Below are 21,499 nucleotides of genomic sequence, written 5' to 3'. Positions count from 1 at the left end.
TATAAATTCCTGAGGATCTTAGTTCACATACAGATATTTTAGCATGGGTATTGAATAACTGTGGTGTTAGGAGGGGTACTTCATTTTGATTTCAGTTCAGCTGGAAGATGTCATGGACACAGCAGGATTTAAAGCAGTAGTGCTTTTAAGTCATGTTCTTTCTTTCAGGTGTATTCAGTAAAGATACCATGCTGCTTAGAATTGGTTTCACTAAAATGTTTATAGTATTGTCAGTCAATATGTTCCTATTGTAGCAGACATACTTGTGTTAGTGTGTACATAACTCCTACTTTGCCATTTCCCCTGATAAAAGATCCTGGCCACAACAAATACATGTCAGGTTTTCTTAGCTGCAGTGGGAAGACTTTTATTGTCCCAGTGATTATTGTATCTCACGTTTCACTTGTTGTTAACACTCTCTGAGCTGCTGCATTTTCTAACCACAGTGTGCCTCACAATTCATAAGCATCGTCTTTGTAGTAAAAGGTGCTGCTTGTATTCTGAAATGGAGGTTAAGAGTCTGCACAGCACCAACAAAATGAGAAGAGAGATTTGCTGTATGGCTGATGGGAGGAGATGTGGAGGCACTAAGATGTTAGTATAACAGATGTTTTACAAAGGCTCTGCCAGCTTTAATAGTCTTAAAGTATTGGTTATGTTTCCTTACAGCTACCTCCATGCAGGCAGTTGATTTATAGGTCAGTCTTTGGGCATTTTCTGTATATTTTGTTGCTTGGTGTATAGATGTGGTAAGTATTACCTAGCTTTGTGTTCTCACTATGCTCTGAAACAAAATGAATCCATACATTTACCCTCTTTGGTCAACACCCTGTCTGTAGAAGTTAAAGATGTATTGTTGGCAACATGTACAGCCTTCAGTAATGGAATATTCATTTTTTTTAATGCTGTTTTGTAGGTTTGGCAGTTTTCCACCAATGGACCAATCTTTTCATCCCCATGCATCTCAAGCTTAACTAAGCAAGAAATATTTTTTGGCTCCCATGACTGCTTTATCTACAGCTGTAATGTGGAAGGTAATTTACTGTGGAAATTTAAAACCACTTCAAGTGTATACGCAACTCCATTTGTTTTCCATAGTCATGACTTGGAGAGGGAAGCGTTCCTGGCAGCAGTGTCTACAGATGGCAATGTGTGGCTCCTGAATGCAAAGAGTGGCATGGTAGAGGGTATCTATAAACTCCCAGGAGAGGTATTCTCTTCCCCTGTAGTGTGTGGGGAAAGGCTTGTTGTTGGCTGTAGAAATGATTATGTTTATTGCCTAGATTTGTTTATAGCTGAAAAAATTAGGAACAGCAAAGATGTGCTAAATGCTCCACTTAACAGCAGTTCTTTGAATGCACATTAAGCACCTTCACTTGCAAGATACTGGCTACATCATGGTCCTTGTTCAACATTATACAACTGTCTGTTTTTGAAAACTGCGTAGATAACAGTTTTTTAACAATGTCTTACCTGGGCTAGATGAAAATGCGTGCATGTACTTATGTGGCTTCTCCCACAGCCATTAGAAGTGATGAAGACCAGCCCAGGATCCAGACTGCAAAGTTGATTTTAAATCCACTTATTTCCTTCGCACCAAGCACAGACTGACCAGACCAAGGAATCAGTCCTGTAACTGCATACCATCTAGAATTAATATTCTAATATATATTAATGTTCTGATATATGACTGAAGAATTACTTTGCTGCATCTAGGAAGGTTAATCCTCCTGCCAGAGGAATCTAAGTAAACTGAGGCTATGCCTGTACTCCTTGAACTTTTGCTACATTAAATACAGCAGGATTTGCTGTGGTAACTAGGCCCTGTCAACAAAAGAAAACTTGTTGCTCAAGCTGCACAAGCTCCCTTGTACCACCCTGCTGCACTTTCTGCCAGTGCCTATACCAAGGGTTCTGCAGGCAGTGCTATGTTGATTGTGGAAAGTGATCTCTTCATGAACCCAGCCAAAATTGCACTGCCTGTGGAACTTATCATGCAGAGTAATATTGAGTTTTTGGTTCTATACAGTGACACAAACTTGTTTTTAAGTACAGAAACTGCTTTCAAACTAACTAACTTTTTAATTAAAATTGAAGATGTATTCACTACATGAAGTGCTTAGTACTGATGCTTCATACCATTGTGAAAGCATAAATAAAGCTTATTCATTCTTCTGACTGGCAAGGAAACTGAAAAAAGCATAAAAAATCAGGAATGGCATGTCCAAAGGCTCCAAAATCCTTGTAAGTTAAAGGCTGTAGTCAGTAGGCCATATGGCATTCTGTAGTCAGTTAATCCTTGTTAATGGTGATTTGCTTTGCATAGCTTTCAATTTTGTGTGAAAGGGCAAGACTAGAATAGTGGTTAGGGCAACTTACCTGGGATGAAATGGAACCTGTATTTCATTTCTAACTACAGTGAAAAGTAAAGTATTCCACATTCATTATTCTTTTTTAGTAGGAACTGGAGCCTAGATCACTCCATGTCCATGTGCCCTAACTGTTAGTCTGTAAGGTCATTCTCCCGCATGCTGTCTTACAGAATACTTACTTTTATGCAAAGCACAGCAGCATTAACCGGAGGCATTGAGCGCCCTTTACCACTGTCCCCCTCAAAATTAAATAATCCTTGAACCCGTGACCAAACCATTCTTTTGGAAGATGGAAGATATGGATTGATGTCCTTGCAGGCAGAGAAGGGGTTAGAACTTGGCTCTCTCTTGGTACTCTTAAACAGTGGGCTGCTGGATAAAAGGGGTGGAGGATTGTGGTGGTACTGACCCCACTACTTCCTCCCATTGTGTTTTTGTGGAAAAAAGGCCAAGGTAGTTGCAAGCTAGCTTGTGACCAAGTCTCAACAGGAGGTATGCATACTCTGCAACCTGGAGTTAAGTCAAGTCCCATTCATGAGAAGGCTGTGTTGTTTACATGCCTGTGTCATTTTCTGAGTGGACACTCTCAGTATGCTGGCTTCTGAAGATGCTATTCCAAGGCACTTACCTCTCTCAGTACATTATATAAGGAAGCTAGGCATCTAACCTGGCAAAGTGGATTCTACCAGGCACTAAGGTATCAAGTACTTTTTCAGATCTCACATTTAGGATGAGACCCAATTCCATCTATAACATGCCTAAGTATTATCTTGTCCACCCATCTTGGGTCCCTGAAAAAAGTTAACGTACCTGTTTTTGTAACATGTCCTCATCAAACCTTTAGGTATAGTGTCAAAAAGCAGCAAGCAGGAGGAGGCCCATGCACCCTCTGTGGTAACTTTTTTCAGGGACTTAGAGTGGAAGAGGATCACTCCTAGATACCTCATGGGTGGAAGAGAATCTGGCCCTTTACTTTGACTCCTGGGGACCATACATGGGAGCTGTCAGTTTGAGGAATGTGCTTGAGATATAAGTAACTTCTACCACTTAGACCAACAGTGAACAATGGCTTGTTTGTATTGTGCATAAACTAAATAAACCCAATTATCCAAAACCAAGTTTCTTTGTTGAATAGTTTGCTGAATTGAGGGCAAAGTGCTTAAGTTCCACTGAATTCAATAGGCCTGCTCCTGTATTTACAATTTAAGCATGAACTTAAAAGCTTAGCTGGATCAGAGCCAAAATAAGTCGCCACTATGGGATGGGATCCTCGCCTGATGGTGAAATCAACTCTTGTTCAAGTCCATATGTGAAGAAACGTGTAGTAGTAACTACTTGGAACTCCTAATAAAATGGTTCTGTGCAAATGAATTTTGTACTGTCACTTTTTCCAATTCAGTAACTAGTATTGAATTTGCTAGCTGCAGAGGTGAATTCCCTTAACTTCAGTGACAAAAGTTGTGTTTTTTAAATGCATTAAGCACCTTCAGAGCTACAGAAGTGTTTGTAGTTTTTTTTTATTGAAATAGAACATTCTTTTCCAATACTAGACCATTTACATTAAAATCCGACAACAAAAGTTTGAAAATGAAATAGAAATTACGCTGAATGTATCCCTTCATAGATCTTGTTACTAGGTTTTATTGTTGGTAAAAACACATAGCAAGACACTTGCAGCACTAAAAATTCTATTTATAAAGTAAACCTGACCTACACTGTTAACAAAAGGAGACACTTGAATACATACATTATCAGATAATTTTGTCTGGATTATAATTTAATAGCAATTAAAATGACATTAGTATAATAAACAATTGCACTTTAAAACATTTGAAAAATTAAAAAAGTACACAACAGATACCCCACAATTATACATTTTGTGTATAGTTTTATACATAACTATATGAACAAAGAGGTTAATCATATATAACCTTGTCAGAAGAAATGGTATTTTGTGTGCATAAGTAAGTTACAAAAAAATTGAAAGACAGTATACTACATAGTGGTTCATTTAGTTCTTAAAACATTTTTGCTGTCTTAAATAAATTCAGTAGTAACAGTTTTTACATAATTCCAACAATTTGTTCAGAAATGGCTGCAACAAAGCTAAAGCAAAGTAACACTTTATTGGTATTTAGTGCAAATTTTTGTGTTCATTTTACTTGAAATGTCACTGAACATGTAGACTTTAAGAAGTGTTTCGGAATGAGCACTGTACATAGTCTGAATACAGTTCTATTAGTACACTAGATACCATTATACTTGAAAAGACTCTGCTTTAGTTTAAGATCATTCATAATGACAACTGTTTTGCATGTGCTGTAAACGTGTCCAATGATGTTTTGGTAGGTTGGTACATTTTGCCGTGCATAATACCACCTACACTTACTATGTAAATGTATGCTTTTCAGGACACCTGTGCCTTCAGTTCAGTTCATTAATCCTGACTTGCTGCTTTTAGTTACCTTCACAACTGGCGTGAGCTCCCACTTTCCCTACCAATCCCCCCATCCCTCCCTCTCCCCACCAAAACACAGCCTTTCTTGCATCCAAAATCCTGAACATGGATTTCAGACAGTTCAGAGTTATAGTTACTAAACTATATTGCAGGCATTTAAATCCAGATGTGCTATAATTGTACATTAAGAATGGCTACTTTATGGAACTATTAAAATACAAATAATGAAGAACCAAACTCCTTCTTCAGATAATCACACAGAGATCCTACTAAAGTCTGTAAGAGCTGTGTTCAAATATCTGAGAGTAGCACTTGCCCATTTATACCTAAACTATTTAAAATACTTAGTACTGGAAACAACAATAGGCATATTAAAGGTTTAGTTTAAATATGAAACTGAGCTGACTAGCAACTGCCCAAGAGCCACAAGAACAAACCTGTCTGCAGCTCCACATCTCCTGAATCTGTGTCCCTTATGTTTGGGCTACTGTAACCATGTTCTTGGACCTTTGTTTCCTACCTAGGATACAGTTTATTCAATAACTTTTGCTAGTCAGTTCTTGGAACAGGGCTCAACTCTCTTTCACATTATTTAGAGGGCTTCCCCCCCCATGCAATTTAGCTAAAGTGTTACTATGAAAAGTCATATCTGGTATATCATTCCATAATAATATAATGTCCCCTTTCCACTAAAATACTTCCTCTTATTATGTTGTAGACTTAAAGTTCCTTTGAGCTATAAATGTACACAGGATTTTTAGAAAGTTCAAATTTGAATTTGTTTAGAATGTACTTGTATGTAAAAACCATTCTTCAGAAAAAAAATAAGGCATCAGTTTTCCTATGGGAAAACTTAAGGATACCAACATTTTTATTGTTACTGTTACAAAGAAGATAAAGGGCATTTTCTTTTAGCTACAAGGAGATAAATTCTGAAAGAAACATTCAGCTGCAACAGTTGATATGTGGGATAGGAATACATCACTTTTTCCTACTCAGTCTCAAAGCTCAGTTCAGAATTTAACTGAACTGTATAAGGTCACAGAGAGAGTAAGGCCTTCAAGGATTAGAAAGTAAAAACCCCTCCTGATTCTCTGTTCAAGAAAGTAGATTTAAATACATTCTAACATACCATCTTCCCCTTAAGATGCCAGTGACTTGGTGTTCTGTTTTCAGTCACTTACACTAGAATTCTACAAATGTTAACATCTTAGAGGACGCTCCCATTTACAAAGTTGGTCCTAATGAACTCAGATTCCTTTTATATATAAAACTATGCACGTGCACAAATATCTGTAGTATCAGGAGTCTATGCTGCAAGTGCTTCAGAGCAGGGATGGTGTCTGCATGTGTCTTGGATAGGCCTGACCACATCAGTGCTCAATAAGTGTCATTGCTTCTGTGTTAACTAGGAAGACTACTTGATATTCTTAGTACATCACTTTCTGTCTGTCATCCTTTTTCCATCTGGATATGGTATATTCATATATTTAACTAGAATGATGGGTAAATGGTTTGTTTGGGGGTTTTTTTTGGGGGGGGGGGCAGGTTGACAAATGAGTTACAGTAACTTGCATGCCTAGCATGAATAACACCATTACATCAGGGTTTGGGTAATATCACCACAGCTTGTACTTCTTCCACAGATGGAAAGACATATCCTAAAATCCTTCAGTTGGGCAGAGATTTTCAAATTGCAAGTAAACTGCATCAAACCTTGATTTCTAAAACAAAGTAAGCATTAGGATGAAGAGGAGGGAACATGCATCTTGCATTCCTTTTCAGTGCTGGAGCAGGCAGACTTTTCTGAGATCTCTACACTAAGAGTAGAGATCCCAAACTTCTGAACCAACATTCACAAAATGTAAGGAGCGTACTAGACTAGAGATTGTGTCCAACAGCTGAACTATTCCTGTATTTTGAGAGAGATTGGCTCTCAACTTTGTGCCTCAGCTGGCTCTTTACCTGTTTTTTCAAGTGATTGGACCTATGATGTGTGTAAACCTTACAGTATGCTAGAGAGAGATAGTGAGTAGTTTGAGTTTTCAGTCCTTCAGGACATGCATTTTAGTTTTGTCATATGTAAAAAGCTGAATAAATAAAAGGAGAAAACAAGAATCAACAGTAAAGACCAGAAAAATTATAGTTTACTTTATGATCTGTGGACAGTCACTCCAAGCTTTTGCTTTCCTCTTGGCTAGGGCCAGCCAGGCTGGTTCTGTTGACACAGGGTTAGCGTCGGGGGTAGAAAATCTCTTGGTAACCTCTTTTGCAAGTGGGGTGGATGGAACAGAATCTGAAATCTCCACTGTTTTCAATGGGGAAGGGGAAAAAGAAGAAAACACTTAAATGAAGTATGTGTTGCACTGCACAATAATGATGGAGAATTGAACATTTTCTTTTTAGCAAACATATCCTGAAACACCACATTTTAAAACCATAATTCAAGCTTCTGTGTCAAGCTTTCAGAAGCAAATTAATTTAAACAAGCTGAATTGTTTGAGTAGCGAAACCTGGTCATTTTAAAATAGAATTAACCCACAATGCTTTTTCAAAGCTTTTTTTCCCAGAACCTGAAAATTCTACTCCTCAGACATCCATGTAACAAAGCATCTGCAGATTTAGTTCTGCTGTCTTATACAGATGCAACTCCACTGTCTTTATGTTATGTTCTAAGTGACAATTGTGCAAACTGTGTTCCACAAATTTGCAATGAGAAGGGAATCTAGTCCTGCGATCTCTACTTAGTAAACAACTCTGATGACTTGCCTACTTAGGAAGGAACAGCAGGTAACTATGCTCCTCTTAGCTGTTTGCAGGCTTCAAGTAGTGGAAGCCTTTGCCACTGAAGTAAAAGCTGTGTTCCTGAGCATAAACAAGAATCAGATCTGTTGAATATGAAATTGCCTTTTACATATGCACTTTTCAGAGCAGAACCACATGAAAGCAAAATGTATAGATTGGACAACAGTACAGTATTTACTAATAGTTATACATGCTAGAGTTATAGAAAGCCCTTCAAGGGTTGAGTAGGAGCACAGTTGATGATTATCAGTTCCTTTGCACATCTTATCCATTATTCTATCTATGATAGGAAAATTAGGCAAACTAAAAATGCCAGAATAAATTTCTTCAAATTAAAAATCTCTTAAGACATGGGCTTTGTTGAGGCTTTCAGTGAACTAAATAATCTGTAATTCCTGTCTTATCAAGGCAAAGGTATCATGCAACTGTCTTAAGACGCTCAGTCCCAAACACAAAGGGCAGCTTCTAAGATTGCTAACAATTAGGTTCAGATATAGAGGCTATTTTCTAGACAAGTGTCTTCTAAGAACGGATGGATTCTATACAACTTCACATAAAAAAAGCCTTGGAAAACGCAGTTCGCCTGTAGGAGGGAGAATCAGATTTTTTCGCAAAGCACTGTCTAGTCTTAGAAGCATCTGACCTGTGTTCATTTTTATGGGTTGTTTGGTTTTGTGTTTTTACCCGTTAGCATTCTATTATCTTACGCAGCAGCTGGTAGCAGATAGTATATTTACTGAAATCTAAGATGGGATTTTTTTCACCCTAATCAGCATGGAGTGGGAGGAAGGTCTCTTGTCTTAGATTCATGTTCAAAGTGGGGTGAGGGTGGGCAGGTGGTGGCCACAGCAGAGGCTGTGGGGAGCAGGGGGTGGAGGTGGTGCAGGGGGCTGGAAGGCTACAAGGGGAAAAATGAGGGCAAGAGTGCCACCTGAACCACTACCACTGCTTGCCCTGCTATAGTGGGGGGGAGCGGGGGCAGGACAGAATTCAAGAGAACCCTTCGATATTCAGATTGTATACCTGGAAAATTATGGGGGGGGTCTAATTATGGGGGGTCATCTAAAATTCAGGGTCATCATAGATTCAACTAAACATGGAGGCTTGTTGTTTCAAAGGTTCTGCAAAGAGAAGCAGAGTGTTTTAAACATTACCTTCCTAGCAGCACATTTTGTATAAGATTTCAGTGCAGGTCTAAACTACATACTTAAAAATACTATTTTAAAAATATTTTTAGAATATATCTGTTTTAACATTAATGTTTTCCTCTTGGGGAGGCTAGAGTTACCAAGTTCCAACCTAGACTTTCATATCAAATACCTTCATAATTGTATCTATCCCTCACCAATCAAATAGGTGCGTCTGTTCCTAATAAGCAAGGCAAACTGTCTGTTACACTGTCTGTTGTTCTGCAAATATTTGTTACTTGACCTCATATAAATCCTGACCAAGTTTAAATTGAAGTTAATATTTTGTTGAGGGCATTGTTAGACAGGTTCCAGGTTTCTTCAAAAATAACTGAATATCTGCCCACAGATTCCAAAGCAAAAGGTTTATTCCTCACATTTTAGAGGTGGGGGATGAAGATAGCAGCTGCAAAAGTTATTAGACCTGAGTAGAAACCAGACTCATGCAGAGCTGGTTCTTTTATCAGAGGCACAGATTTCACGGAATGCAGTTCCTATCAGCCAGGAGGCACTCTTTAGTGTGTGTCCACTAACTGAAACAATGTTGACACAACCTTTGCTATTTTTGATCTGTGAGGAATTAAGCAGAAGGAACTGAATCACTTCCTCACTTTCAACCATTTATTCTCCGCTACACTTTAGTACGCAATATACAGACTTGGTGGAGTCTATTCTAAATAGAAGTGTCAATTATGAATTTGTAATAAATGTTCCTTCATGAGCTCAGCAAACTTTTCTTCAAACAACAATTCCTATGATTTGGCTTGACTAGAGATAGTCTAATCAGAGAGCCCCAGACAATACTTTATAGCAATTATTATTTTATTTGCATACCACATGAACCCTTCTCCAAAAAATTAGCCATAGAAAAGTGGGGTCCATGTCTTCAGTGAGGAAACTGATTTCCAGAAGGGCTGGAGGCTGAGGCTGCATGAAGCAGGTGCAGGATTCCCTTCTTCAACCTCACTCCCCTTTCTCCTCACACCTTGCTACCCAGCCACCAGCTACTGGTCTAACCCTTTTTCCCTGTTGAATTTTTTACAGTGTTGGTCTGCATAAAATTAGGCTACAGTTGTGAAAGGGGTAAACTGTGTGGGTGATAAGAGGGACTCTGCTCCCAATCCTTCTGCAGCCCAGTGGCAAGTAAGACTCTGCCTGCTCTCCCACTTTCTTTTCAATTAAGTCTTTTTTCCTTCATTCTATCTTCCCAAACCAAGGGATATGCTTTATTCAGGGGACATGTCTTGTGTGAATAAATATACATTATTTTATTTAATTATTTAAATCACACCTTAATTATACTATGTAGTAGTAATTGATCACTTCATTTTTATGTCTGTAATGCAAATAAGAAATCAAGTTCACGTCCCAAGCAAGAGGAAGAAAAATGCTGAAATGATCTGTAGACCTGCATGGATGAACAAGTGTTTCAAATAAGTCATTAAGGATAAGCAAAGGACTACAAGCAATGGAAAAATGAAACATATCAATAGGAGGAAAATTTTTCTCTGGTCCAAGAGCTTACAAGTAAAAAAGGATAGCCAAAGGTTGAGTTGAGTTAGCTCCTCAATAGCATACTAAAACCAGTAGCAAAAGTCTGAAGACAACTTAGGTGACGCCCAAGAGCTGAATAAATTTTTCACCTTAGTCTTCACTAAGGATGAAGATAAAACTGAAGACAATAGTCAAGTACTACCTGGCAATGGAGACATGATTATACAAATTAACATATTAACAAAACGGAGAAACAGGTAAGCGATAGGGGACGGGGCATTGCTGAGACTAGGGGGTCAGTGGGCACAACCGCTGAAGGCCTCAAATGCCTCTACACGAATGCTCGAAGTATGGGGAAGAAGCAGGAGGAACTCGCCCTCCTCCTAGCTGTCACCAGCCCTGACATAGTAGGGATCACAGAAACGTGGTGGGACTCATCGCATGACTGGGCGGTGAGTGTCAAGGGCTATAGGCTATACAGGAAGGACAGGATAGGAAGGAAAGGTGGAGGAGTAGCACTCTACATCAAGGAGGAATATACTTCCTCGTTAATTAGCATGGGGGTAGAGGGGGGGCACTCTGAGGTGCTCTGGGTTAGAGTAAAAGGCAGTCCAGGGGAGAGAGACTTAACGGTGGGAGTCTACTATAGACCTCCCAACCAGGGAGAAGAGCTCGACCTGGAATTCTTAGGTCAGCTTACAGAGGCAGTGAGGGCTAAGGATGTGGTCATCATGGGGGACCTAAACTTCCCAGACATCTGCTGGGAGGAGCAGTCAGCCAAGTCTGATCGCTCACGTCGGTTCTTAGCCAGACTGCAGGACCTCCATCTAACCCAGGAGGTGCACAGTCCCACCAGGGGAGACGCCTTGTTGGACCTAGTGCTGGCCACGGGTGATGACCTGGTGAGGGGGCTGCGGGTGATGGGCCACCTGGGAGACAGTGATCATCGCTTGCTGGAATTCACCATCCAGCGTAAGGTGGCAAAGGGCTGCAGCAAGGCAACAGCCCTAGACTTTAGGAGGGCTGACTTCAACAAGCTAAGGAGGATAGTTGGGGAAGCGCTGAGGACCCAGAGGGGAAGGGAATCAGATGTCGAAGGTGAGTGGTTGCTCCTTAAGGAGACGATCCTCCATGCCCAAAGGGAGGTAATCCCAACAAGGGTCAAAGGGAGCAGGAGGGCACATAAACCCCCATGGCTCACTAAGAGCATCCGGGAATGTCTCCTTGCTAAAAGGGAGGCATATACCCAATGGAGAGATGGGGTCATCGCCAAGAAGGACTATGTTATAGTCGCCCGAGGATGTAGGGGGGCAGTCAGGAGGGCCAAGGCAGAGTTGGAGATAGGACTAGCTTCCCGGATTAAGGACAATAAGAAGTCCTTCTTCAAATACATAGGGGGTAAAAAGAGGGTCCCGGGTAATGTGGGGCCCCTGCAGGACACGATGGGCAACTTAGTCATCACGCCAGATGACAAAGCTAACATATTTAACGATTTCTTTGCCTCTGTCTTCCTAAGTAGGGACCAGTTCAGCCACCTCCCTGCTGGGCCCCCCTCGGGCCCCGAGAGAGACACGCCTGGGCCAAGGGTTAGCGAGGAGTTAGTTAGGGTACTTCTGGAGAAGCTGGACGTGTTCAAGTCCGCTGGTCCGGACGATCTTCACCCTAGGGTTCTACAGGAACTGGCTGAGGTCATTGCGGGACCCCTGGCACGGCTCTATGAGCACTCGTGGTGCTCTGGCGAGGTGCCGGAGGACTGGAAGAGGGCCAATGTGGTCCCTATCTTCAAAAAGGGAAAAAAAGAGGACCCGGGAAATTACAGGCCAGTTAGTCTGACCTCAATCCCGGGTAAGCTCTTTGAAAAAATTATCCTGGCACACATCCAGGAGGGCCTTGCGGGGGAATGCATGCTCAGGGGCAACCAACATGGGTTTATCAGTGGCAGGTCTTGTCAGACCAACCTGGTGGCCTTTTACGATCAGGTCACCAAATCATTAGACGCAGGGGTTGCTGTGGATGTAGTCTTTTTGGACTTCCGGAAGGCTTTCGACACTGTCTCTCACCCTGTCCTCATCAAAAAGCTGAGAGACTGTGGTGTCGATGCCCACACGGTCAAATGGGTCGCCAACTGGTTGGAGGGCCGCACCCAGAGGGTGGTAGTGGATGGGTTCTTCTCGACCTGGAAGGATGTGGGCAGTGGGGTTCCGCAGGGCTCGGTCCTCGGGCCTGCACTGTTCAACATCTTCATCAGTGACTTGGATGAGGGGGTAGAAAGCACCCTGTTCAAGTTTGCTGATGACACTAAGATGTGGGGGGATGTGGGTGCACTAGAAGGGTGCAATAGGCTACAAGCTGACCTTGACAGGTTGCAACGGTGGGCGGATGAGAATAGGATGGGGTTTAACACTGATAAGTGCAAGGTGTTGCACATGGGGAGGAAGAACCGGCACCACACTTACAGGTTGGGGAACTCTCCTCTTGCCAGCACGGAGACGGAAAAGGATCTTGGAGTCGTCATTGACTCCACGATGAACATGGGCCGGCAGTGTGGGGAGGCAGTCAAGAAGGCCAATCGTACCCTATCATGCATCCACAGATGCATCTCGAGCAGGTCCAGGGAGGTGATCCTCCCCCTCTATGCGGCACTGGTCAGGCCGCAGCTGGAGTACTGCGTCCAGTTCTGGGCGCCACACTTCAAGAGGGACGTGGACAATATGGAAAGAGTTCAGAGGAGGGCCACTCGTATGATCAGGGGTCAGCAGGGCAGGCCTTATGAGGATAGGCTACGGGACCTGAACCTGTTTAGCCTCCACAAGAGAAGGCTAAGGGGGGACCTTGTGGCCTGCTACAAACTGGTCAGGGGGGATCAGCAGGTATTGGGGGAGTCCCTGTTCCCCCGTGCGCTGCCAGGAGTGACCAGGAATAACGGTCACAAACTGGCGGAGGGTAAGTTTAGATTAGATATTAGGAGGCGCTACTTCACAGTCAGGGTGGCTAGGGCCTGGAACCAGCTTCCAGGGGAAGTGGTGCAGGCTCCGAGCCTGGGGATTTTTAAAAGGAAGTTAGATGAGCACCTTGCCGGGGTCATCTGACCCCGGTGCTCTTTCCTGCTAAGGCAGGGGGTCGGACTAGATGATCTACCTAGGTCCCTTCCGACTCTAGCTACTATGAAACTATGAAACTATGGAGTGGAGCTGAAATACTGAAATAATTGGCATGAAGATCTCTTGCATGGATCTTCACTGAATAAGTCAATTCAGATAGGAATCTATGACTGGAGAATACAAAAGGTAGCATCTATTTTTTTTAAAAGGGAGAAAGAGTGACCTGGGCAATTACAAACCCACTTGCTTGATTTCAACACTATGTAAGGTTTTAGAACTGATATTGAAGGCCAGAATGATCATATTTGAAACCAAAGAGAAAACGTGACAAAGTGCAACCTGGATTAATCTGAGGACATTGTTAGTACCTGCCAGTTAATCATTTTCAAACTAATTTCATCAGTCTGTGACAAGATAATTAACTACTTGGATAAGGGCATTACAATGGATTTAATTATTTAGACTTAAGCAGAGCTTTTCATAGCATGCTTTCTGGAAAATTATTGGCCAAACTGGACTGGACAGATCAGTACTACAGTTGTAAGATGGATGGGAAGTTGGTTCAAAGGAAGATCAGAGTAGGTTATATTGAAAGGTGAGTTCACTGACTGGACTTGGTTACTGATGTCTAGATATTGCATAAGAGCAGGGGTTTTCAACCTTTTTTGAGCAGTATGCCCCTGGCAGCCAGGGTGGCGGGGTTGCAGTAGCTAGTTGTGGAGCAGGAGAGGTCACACGTGGAGCGGCAGCACAGGGTGATGGATGGCGGTAGCTGTCACATGCAGGCTTCTCCCCACTGTGTCTGACCAGCCGGGCAGCATCTGTTTGACCTGCAGAGGGGTGCTGCTGCCCTCGCCCTGCCCTGGTCCTGCTCCTGTAAGGTGGTGGTGCAGACCGGAAGTGCTCTGTCTCCACCCATGCATACCCCCTGGGACCTTTCAAAGTACCCCCATCGTTGACAACCCAAAGTATCCCCAGCGTACCCCCAGTTGACAACCTTTGAATAGTCATGGGGAATGGCAAGGGTTAATTGGTTTCAAAATCCCATTTGTGACAAACTTTTCTTCAAGGCCCAATGTATCTGAAGCCAGCAGATACGCAGGCTGGGAAACTGAAGACTTGTATCACACATAACATGAGCAGTGTACCCAAACAAAGATAAGGGACTCTAGAGCATCCGTGCTAGATCACAATGCCCAACTGCAGAGTCCTTGGGATTTTCAGTTTTGGTGAACGGCTCAAATTAGGAAACTGGTAAATGACCAAATTAAGATGCATGCCTGTGATAGGTTTGAGGAGCAAAGCAATATGCTGACAGGACATAACATGGACAGGATGAACACCACAGGGAAACCAATTAACAATACCTGGGAATGAAGAGTCATCAGAGGGAGAGAAAGGATACAAAAGGAGGGATTTCAGAGCAGCAAAGGGACCCCAAGAGGGGAACCCAATGCCACCATGGACAGAAGACACACCACCAGCCTGTCTGTCTCACCCCGTTGAGGGGGCAGGGTTGGGCCTCAACCTTCAGGCTCCTGACTGCTGACATTCAAGAAAGAACCACAGGATGAAGTTCACATACTGGCCAGAAACACCTTCCCTCTGTGACAGCCCTAGGACTGGTAGGTGTAGAATTCAGGAGATTATTTTGTGTATTATTCTCATCTGCCATCACTGTATATCAACATTCATCTATTATCAAATGGAGAAGCCATGGTCAGTCTGAGGGTTTGGGTCTGCCCAGAACAATGTACCTGGGTCATAAATTCAGTGTCAACAGTTACTAGTGGGGTGTTGCTGAGGGGCTGGTCTCTTGTTTATCATTTTTAGGGACCGTATTACTAGTGGTGGAAGCTTCATGGAATCTGCAGATAGCATTAAACTGGCAGGTACTGGCAATGCGTAAGAGGATGATTCCTGTACAATAACATTTAGATAATTTGTGGAATGGAGCATTAGAAATTATATGAAGTTTAACATGGAATTTGGTTACAAGTTGGAGTGCATAGACTGAGGACAAGAAGAATTTGGGTGAATTGGCTCATCATAGGATGACAATGAGCCACCAGTATGACACAGTTGTGAAAAGCTAATGCAGTTCTAGGGTTTATTAGATGAGGTTATATCCGACAGACATCAGGAAGTACCGGTTCTAGTGTCTGAGGTATCGGTAAGACTCCATTTAGAATCATATGTGCGGTTCTGGCTACCAGTGTTCCAGAAAGAACAGCTTCGCTTGGAACAGTACAAAGAAGAACTGCTAGGGTGATTAAGGAAATAGAGATCTTTTCTATGAGGAAAATTAAAGGAGCTTGGCTAGTTTAGCTTCACAGAAGAGAAAGTGAGAGGTCAAGATTATCTTTTACAAATACATTTGGGTCGTGAATATTTGAAGGGAGAAGAGCTTTCGAGGCTGAAAAACCACTGGTGCAAGATTAAATACCATGAGATAAAATAAAGAAACAGTCCTGGTGGAAGAAACGAGAACCCAGGACTTCCTCTCCCAGCAGTTTGCTTTAAACACTGGCTTCTTTGTTGCCCAATTAATCTTGAATTCTTTTTTTGGACTGGCAAAAACTTCAACATTAGGGGCCTGAGAGAGAACCCAACAAGATTAGCTCAGCCTGGTGGCAAGTGTGCTTTCCTAGGAAGTGAATGATGCAGAGTTACAATCCCTAAGGCTGAGGAAGGAACTGAATCTAGATTTCTCATCTCCTGGCCATCTGCTTTAGCTGTTAGACTGTTGCATATAAAACCTGGGCACCACTAGCATCCCCCCATCTGTTTCAAATGAAAGTAGGTCTACAAGCAATGGAAAAATGAACCTAATCAGTAAGAAGAACATTTTCTCTAGTCCAAAAATGTAAGAATGAAGCAGTTAGGAAGTCACAGGTTTACAGGAACTGTCCATTTATGGATTAGAAATTGACTTAAAGATAGAAAGCAAAGAGTAGGTTTAAATAGTTTTCAGGATGGGAAGAAATAAACAGCAAAGCTGACCCAAGCAGGGTGCAGGGCCCATGGCAAATCAGCCCATGCAGGGCTCCGTACCCACTCCAATCCCATGTGCCTCGGACCCAAAGAAGCTGCCGCTGCCATCAGCAGTGGCAGCATCAGTGGTAGGGGTGGGGGGAGAGGTAGCGAGCAGCTGGATGCAAAGCTAGCAGCACGGAATCACCGCAGCTACTCCGCCCAGCTCCACGGAGCCCCCAAAGTGTGGGGCCCAGGGCAGTCGCCCCAATTCATACCCCCTAAGGGTGGCCCTGCCCCCAGGGATCTGTGTTGGGACCAGTGCTGTTTAATATATTCATAAATCTAGAAAAGGGGGTGGGTAGCAAGGTGGCCAAATTTGCAGATGACACAAAGTTATTCAGAATGGAAAAGAACAAGGTAGACTCTGAGGAACTACAGAAGGAGCTGGCACTACTGAGCAAATGGGCAACTAAACAGCAGATGAAATTAAATGTGGATAAGTATAAAGTGATGCATGTGGGCAAAAATAACTCATAGTGTAGTAACTCCGCTGTGATGGGCTCTATATTAGCTGTTACCACACAGGAAAGATCTGGGAGTCATTGTGGACAGTTTGTGAAAAACATCAGCTCAGTGCTCAGCAGCCATCAAAGAGGCAAACACAATGTTATGGATTAAGAAGGGAATTGTAAACAAACCTGAAAGTATCATTATGCCCCTTTACAAATCCATAGTGTATTCACACCTTCAATATGGTACCCAGTTCTGGTTCTCACACCTCAGAAAGTATATTGAAGAACTTGAGAAGGTACAGAGAAGGGCAACAAGGATGATTAGTGGTTTGGAGGAGTTTCCATGTGAAGAGAGATTGAGGCTAGGTCTGTTCAGTTTAGAAGAGATGCTTGAGGAGGGGAAATGATAAGGGTTTACGAAATACTAAATGGCAAAGAAAGTAAAAAGGGATTTATTATTTACTCTCACACAAACTAGGGGTCACGTAATGAAATCAGTAGGTAGTAAATTTCAAACTAACAAAAGGAAGTTCTTTTTCACACAGTGTATAATTACACCATATAATACATTGCCATCAGCTGTGGAAGCCAGATTCAAAAGGACTGGACAAATTCTTTGAGCAAGGGGGTATCAGTAGCGATGGAGCACAGAAGTTAGGCTAAATAGCCTCTGAATCAGAACTTCCTGGACTTTAAATGTTGGAGGCTGCAAGTGGGAGAGGAACAGGGGAAAAATAATGGTTTATAACCCTGTTCACTCTCAGCATCCACTCTGCTACTGTGTCACAGGATACTGGGCAAGATGGGCCTATGGTCTGACCCAGTACATGGCAGTTCTTGTGCAGTTGTGGTTTGCATAGGTTTTGTAAGGAGTTGGTATGTTAGGCATACCTTGAGCAGGCCTATCAGGTCAGCTCATCAAGAGTTTTAGGCAAAGGACCAAGGCTAAGCTAGTCATTGAGCTGTAAGTCCTTTCCAGCTGGGTCAGTTCTGGGCATGTACAATGGTGTAACTTCAGGTTCCCAAGGAACCTAGTCAAACAGTGATGTGGCTCTCTAGTTTAGGCATCTCTCAGGTTCAGCAGCACCTAACTGAGGGTTTTTAGGATTCAAATTTTGATTTAGCTGCCTAGATTCCAAGTCAGTTATATGTTAGGTGCCTGTGTCTGCTACCGGCTCTCTTCCTAAATCTGTTCATGTTAAAAGTGAAAAGGATTTTTCTGTAGCTATCAGCCTATCCAACTGAACCTGGGATCTGACAGATAAGTTGGGTTTCTTTCGGCTGAAATAACAAATATGCTGTAAGAAAAGCAAAGTTTACAGTTCTTTTGATGCATGAGGAAAAAAACAATCTTGTTCACTTTCCCAGAGTTTTGCCAAACCAGAATTCAATTTTCAGTTGTTAGAGTAATCCTAAATCTTTCACTATACCTGTCACAGAAGTAGGAAGGGTGTTGGACTTTTTCAGCTGCTCTCTGCGTTCTAGCCGTGACACAGCAGTCTCAATTTTCTTCTCCCCTTCCTGATGTGTGGATTTCTGCAGTGCATTTGTTCTGATGCTGTTGCTGCTTTTATTATCTGACAGATTGCTGATACCAGCCTAGAATGGAAAGGGACAACGGTTAAATTAGAACCAATCCGTTATGTTGCCTTATATACAGGACAGGAAATATCCGTTATGTTGCCTTATATACAGGACAGGAAATATACAGGACCTGAAGCTACCTGCCTGTTTGTTTGACCTTTGAAAAATCTTGCTACATATAATCCTCTTTTGGTTGCACAGACCAGAATGGCTTTAAAGCCAAAATCTTCCCTTAGAAGGAAGAAGGGTTCTCACGGGCTTTCCTAGGGATTTGTCATATATCTATTGGGCCTTAGCAACAGCCATCCCCCAAATTAGCACACATATTTTATAAGAACCAATGCCACAAAACTTGAGTGAAATTTATGGAGTCCTACAGTTTAAATTGAAATCCAAGTAAACTGCTCTGAAGACTTGCACATTTTGCACTTTAAATCTGTTTGTAAAATTCCTGTTTTGCAAAACAAAACCCCAAAATTTCTACCAAGTTTTTTCCTATCAAACTGAACCTGGGATCTAAACTCATTAGAATCTTACAAGCTGAGCAGAGATTCAAATAAATAAAACAAAGTTAGATAAATAACACCCGAGTTTCTATTTAAGGTTTTTAAAGATTCTGTATCAGTTTACATTTTCTTTAGCAAGCTTCTCAGCCTGCTTTGCCTCTCTCGCTTGTCTCCTCTCCTCTCTGGTAGCTTGCTGCTCACGAAACCCCTTTTGCTTCTGTAGTGCCAATGTAATCCAAAGCGGCTGTGCAGTTTCAACCTTTTCCATCAGTTTGGAGCCATCTAAGGAGTGCCTGCTCTGGAGAACTGGCTTTTCTGTAAGAATAAATATAAAAGGGTTAGATGAGTGGAATATAAAAGATGTTTATTTTGCATTATCCAGGATATTAAAATCCATCTCTGAACACTGAAAACATTAATATCTTGACCCCTGTGTCCTTCACAGCCTTTCAAGCACACCATGCCACATTCTTGAAGCAGTTTTTTTTTTTACTCTATATAACAAACATAAGAAACAAACAATATAACTTAAGAAGCATGCTAACATTATACATAGCTGCCCAATGTTATTACTGGTGTATCACTTCAATGGGCTTATCCCAAGCCACTCTAATGGGCTGATTCCAAGCCTTACCCTAATTTCACATATATGGATGCAATTACTGTCTTAGGTCCATTTGTTGGGGGTATCCCACATACCTAGTGCTCCTGTCCTCTGCAGAAATAGGTCCAAGTACTGTCCTATGGTGGTGTTCTTTGGAGCACATCAATGCACATGTAGATGCTGATGGAGCTGGCCAGGGCATGAAGATGGTTCAGTGCAGGGGCTGCCTGCTGACAAGCCCTGAACAGGAGCACCCTTGTGCCCCAGCCAGCCCCTCCACAGCATGTTGAGCCAGGTCAGGGCAGCCTCAGGTTGGCAGACTTGCCCCCAGGGCCCACTGCTAGCCAGGGCTGCTCCAACCTGGCTCAGTGCGCTATAGTCCCAGGCACACACATAAATACAGCGGAGTTTATTGCCATGTATTAATTTCATGTTTAGACACTCCCAGTGACAATCTCCATTTAACTTCCTCCTCGCCACTACCAAAATGTGTAAGAATTTTTATCTGCAAGGTTCAGATCCTCCTGCACAGAGCCAATACAGCCATTAGGAAGCAACAAGGAATCTGACTAGACCCTCTGGACCAGCAAACGTGGCCAAGGAGCCATTCCACTGTGCTACTGCAGAGCTCTATAACACAGTAAGCCTCTTACAGCCACCTACGCTGGCTTTCGGTCCAGTGATCTACTAGATATAGGACACCAAAACAGACAGCTTAGACTTCAATAATTTAATAAGAATTATTAGGAAACGTGCAGTGCACAAAAAACAGCACATCCCAAGGGGAATATGAAGTAAGTACGGCTCCCTTGTGCTTTCTTCCATGATACTTTAAGCACCCCATCATCTGCCTATAAGGACAGATCCAAGGTGGGGTCTGCTGGTGCACTTATTTGATTCCACCTCCACCCAAAGTTTAAAACCAACTGCCTAGCAGTGGCAGCAACAATCCTAGTCAGGCAGTGCCAAAGAAGTCAACTGATGTCATGTCTCATTATAATTAGAGACCCAGCTAAATCGGGGAGAGACAAAGGGTCTTTTGTGGCCTGCTCAGCACACAGAGCCACTTTTGTGGGCATTTCCCAGTGGCCCTGTCCCTCACTGCTGATTAACAAAGAGGGCTGCCCTTAGTGTGGCCACTGCCCCTCGCCACTGATTGGCTCAGAGGGATGCCCTTCATGTGGCCCCACCCCCCACTGCTGATTGGTGGGGAGGCCCTGGCAAGGGAGGAAACATGAGAGGGCAGCTGCCATCTTGGCTGCTCGCCTTCATGCTGCTCTGCCAGCGGTGTCTTCTCCTACCCAGCAGGCTTTGAGGCCAGGCAACAGTGGCCATGAGGAGCACTGCCTCCCACTGGGGAGCCGACATTTTATTTTCAGTAAGTTTTGGGGTGATTCCATGGGAAATTGTGGCAACTGCCATTTTTTGTGGCAATTGTGGAAATTGCCATTTTTCATCGTATCCACAAAAACTGCCAAAGCGCAATTTAAGCAGGTCCCTAATTTTAATCTACAGGTTTCCCTCACCAACCACAGTTTTGCCATCCATGGGTTTGAGTATGCATGCTTAAGATTCTGTATACCATTTTGGCTACCACAGTATAGCGTTTTGAGTAACCATGGCTTTCTGTGGCCGCACATCAGTCTGCCACCTGCCATTTTCCCCATAAGCCTTTTACCACGGTTTTGCCGACCACGGGAACTTTCAGGAACCTAACCCCTGTGGTTGGCAAGGGAAACCTGTACCCTGATCCCTTCTAAAATCTTCATTCCAGAGGTGCTAACAACCTTCTCCTTTTTAATGGTCTTGATGTTCCACCAGTCAAGCTAACCTTTGTTCTGCAATTCTGCTACCTGTTAGCTGCTCCTTGTAATGAAGTTCCTATTTCACAGCCCTGCAA

At 42.7% G+C, this 21,499-nt stretch overlaps 2 protein-coding genes across 14 annotated transcripts in view; one reads left to right on the top strand and one right to left on the bottom strand.

Moving 5' to 3' along the window:
• The window catches only part of AASDH (aminoadipate-semialdehyde dehydrogenase), a 33,271-nt gene extending 29,534 nt beyond the window's left edge, over positions 1–3,737 (top strand). For 7 of the 10 annotated variants that reach the window (XM_090035964.1, XM_090035969.1, XM_090035968.1 and 4 more), the window contains one exon: positions 917–3,737. In XM_090035964.1, coding sequence (XP_089892090.1) covers positions 917–1,366 — 450 coding nt within the window. In that variant the 3' untranslated portion in view covers positions 1,367–3,737. The remainder of the gene's footprint in view (positions 1–916) is intronic. The other 3 variants (XR_016440709.1, XM_090035970.1, XM_090035972.1) reach the window with 2 other exon arrangements.
• Positions 3,738–3,909: 172 nt separating this feature from the next.
• Positions 3,910–21,499, bottom strand: part of CRACD (capping protein inhibiting regulator of actin dynamics) — a 223,293-nt gene continuing 205,703 nt past the window's right edge. For 3 of the 4 annotated variants that reach the window (XM_090035959.1, XM_090035962.1, XM_090035960.1), the window contains 3 exons: positions 19,120–19,310; positions 18,336–18,504; positions 3,911–7,138 (listed from right to left, as the gene is read on the bottom strand). In XM_090035959.1, coding sequence (XP_089892085.1) covers positions 6,978–7,138; positions 18,336–18,504; positions 19,120–19,310 — 521 coding nt within the window. In that variant the 3' untranslated portion in view covers positions 3,911–6,977. Of the gene's footprint in view, positions 7,139–18,335; positions 18,505–19,119; positions 19,311–21,499 lie in introns of all 4 variants that reach the window. The other variant, XM_090035961.1, reaches the window with a different exon arrangement.

Source organism: Crocodylus siamensis, chromosome 2 (assembly GCF_052110815.1).
Source record: "Crocodylus siamensis isolate JL-2025a chromosome 2, ASM5211081v1, whole genome shotgun sequence".
Taxonomy (NCBI): Eukaryota; Metazoa; Chordata; order Crocodylia; family Crocodylidae; genus Crocodylus; species Crocodylus siamensis.
The sequence above is the reverse complement of the archived record's forward strand: the minus strand, read 5'-3'. Positions and strand labels throughout refer to the sequence as shown.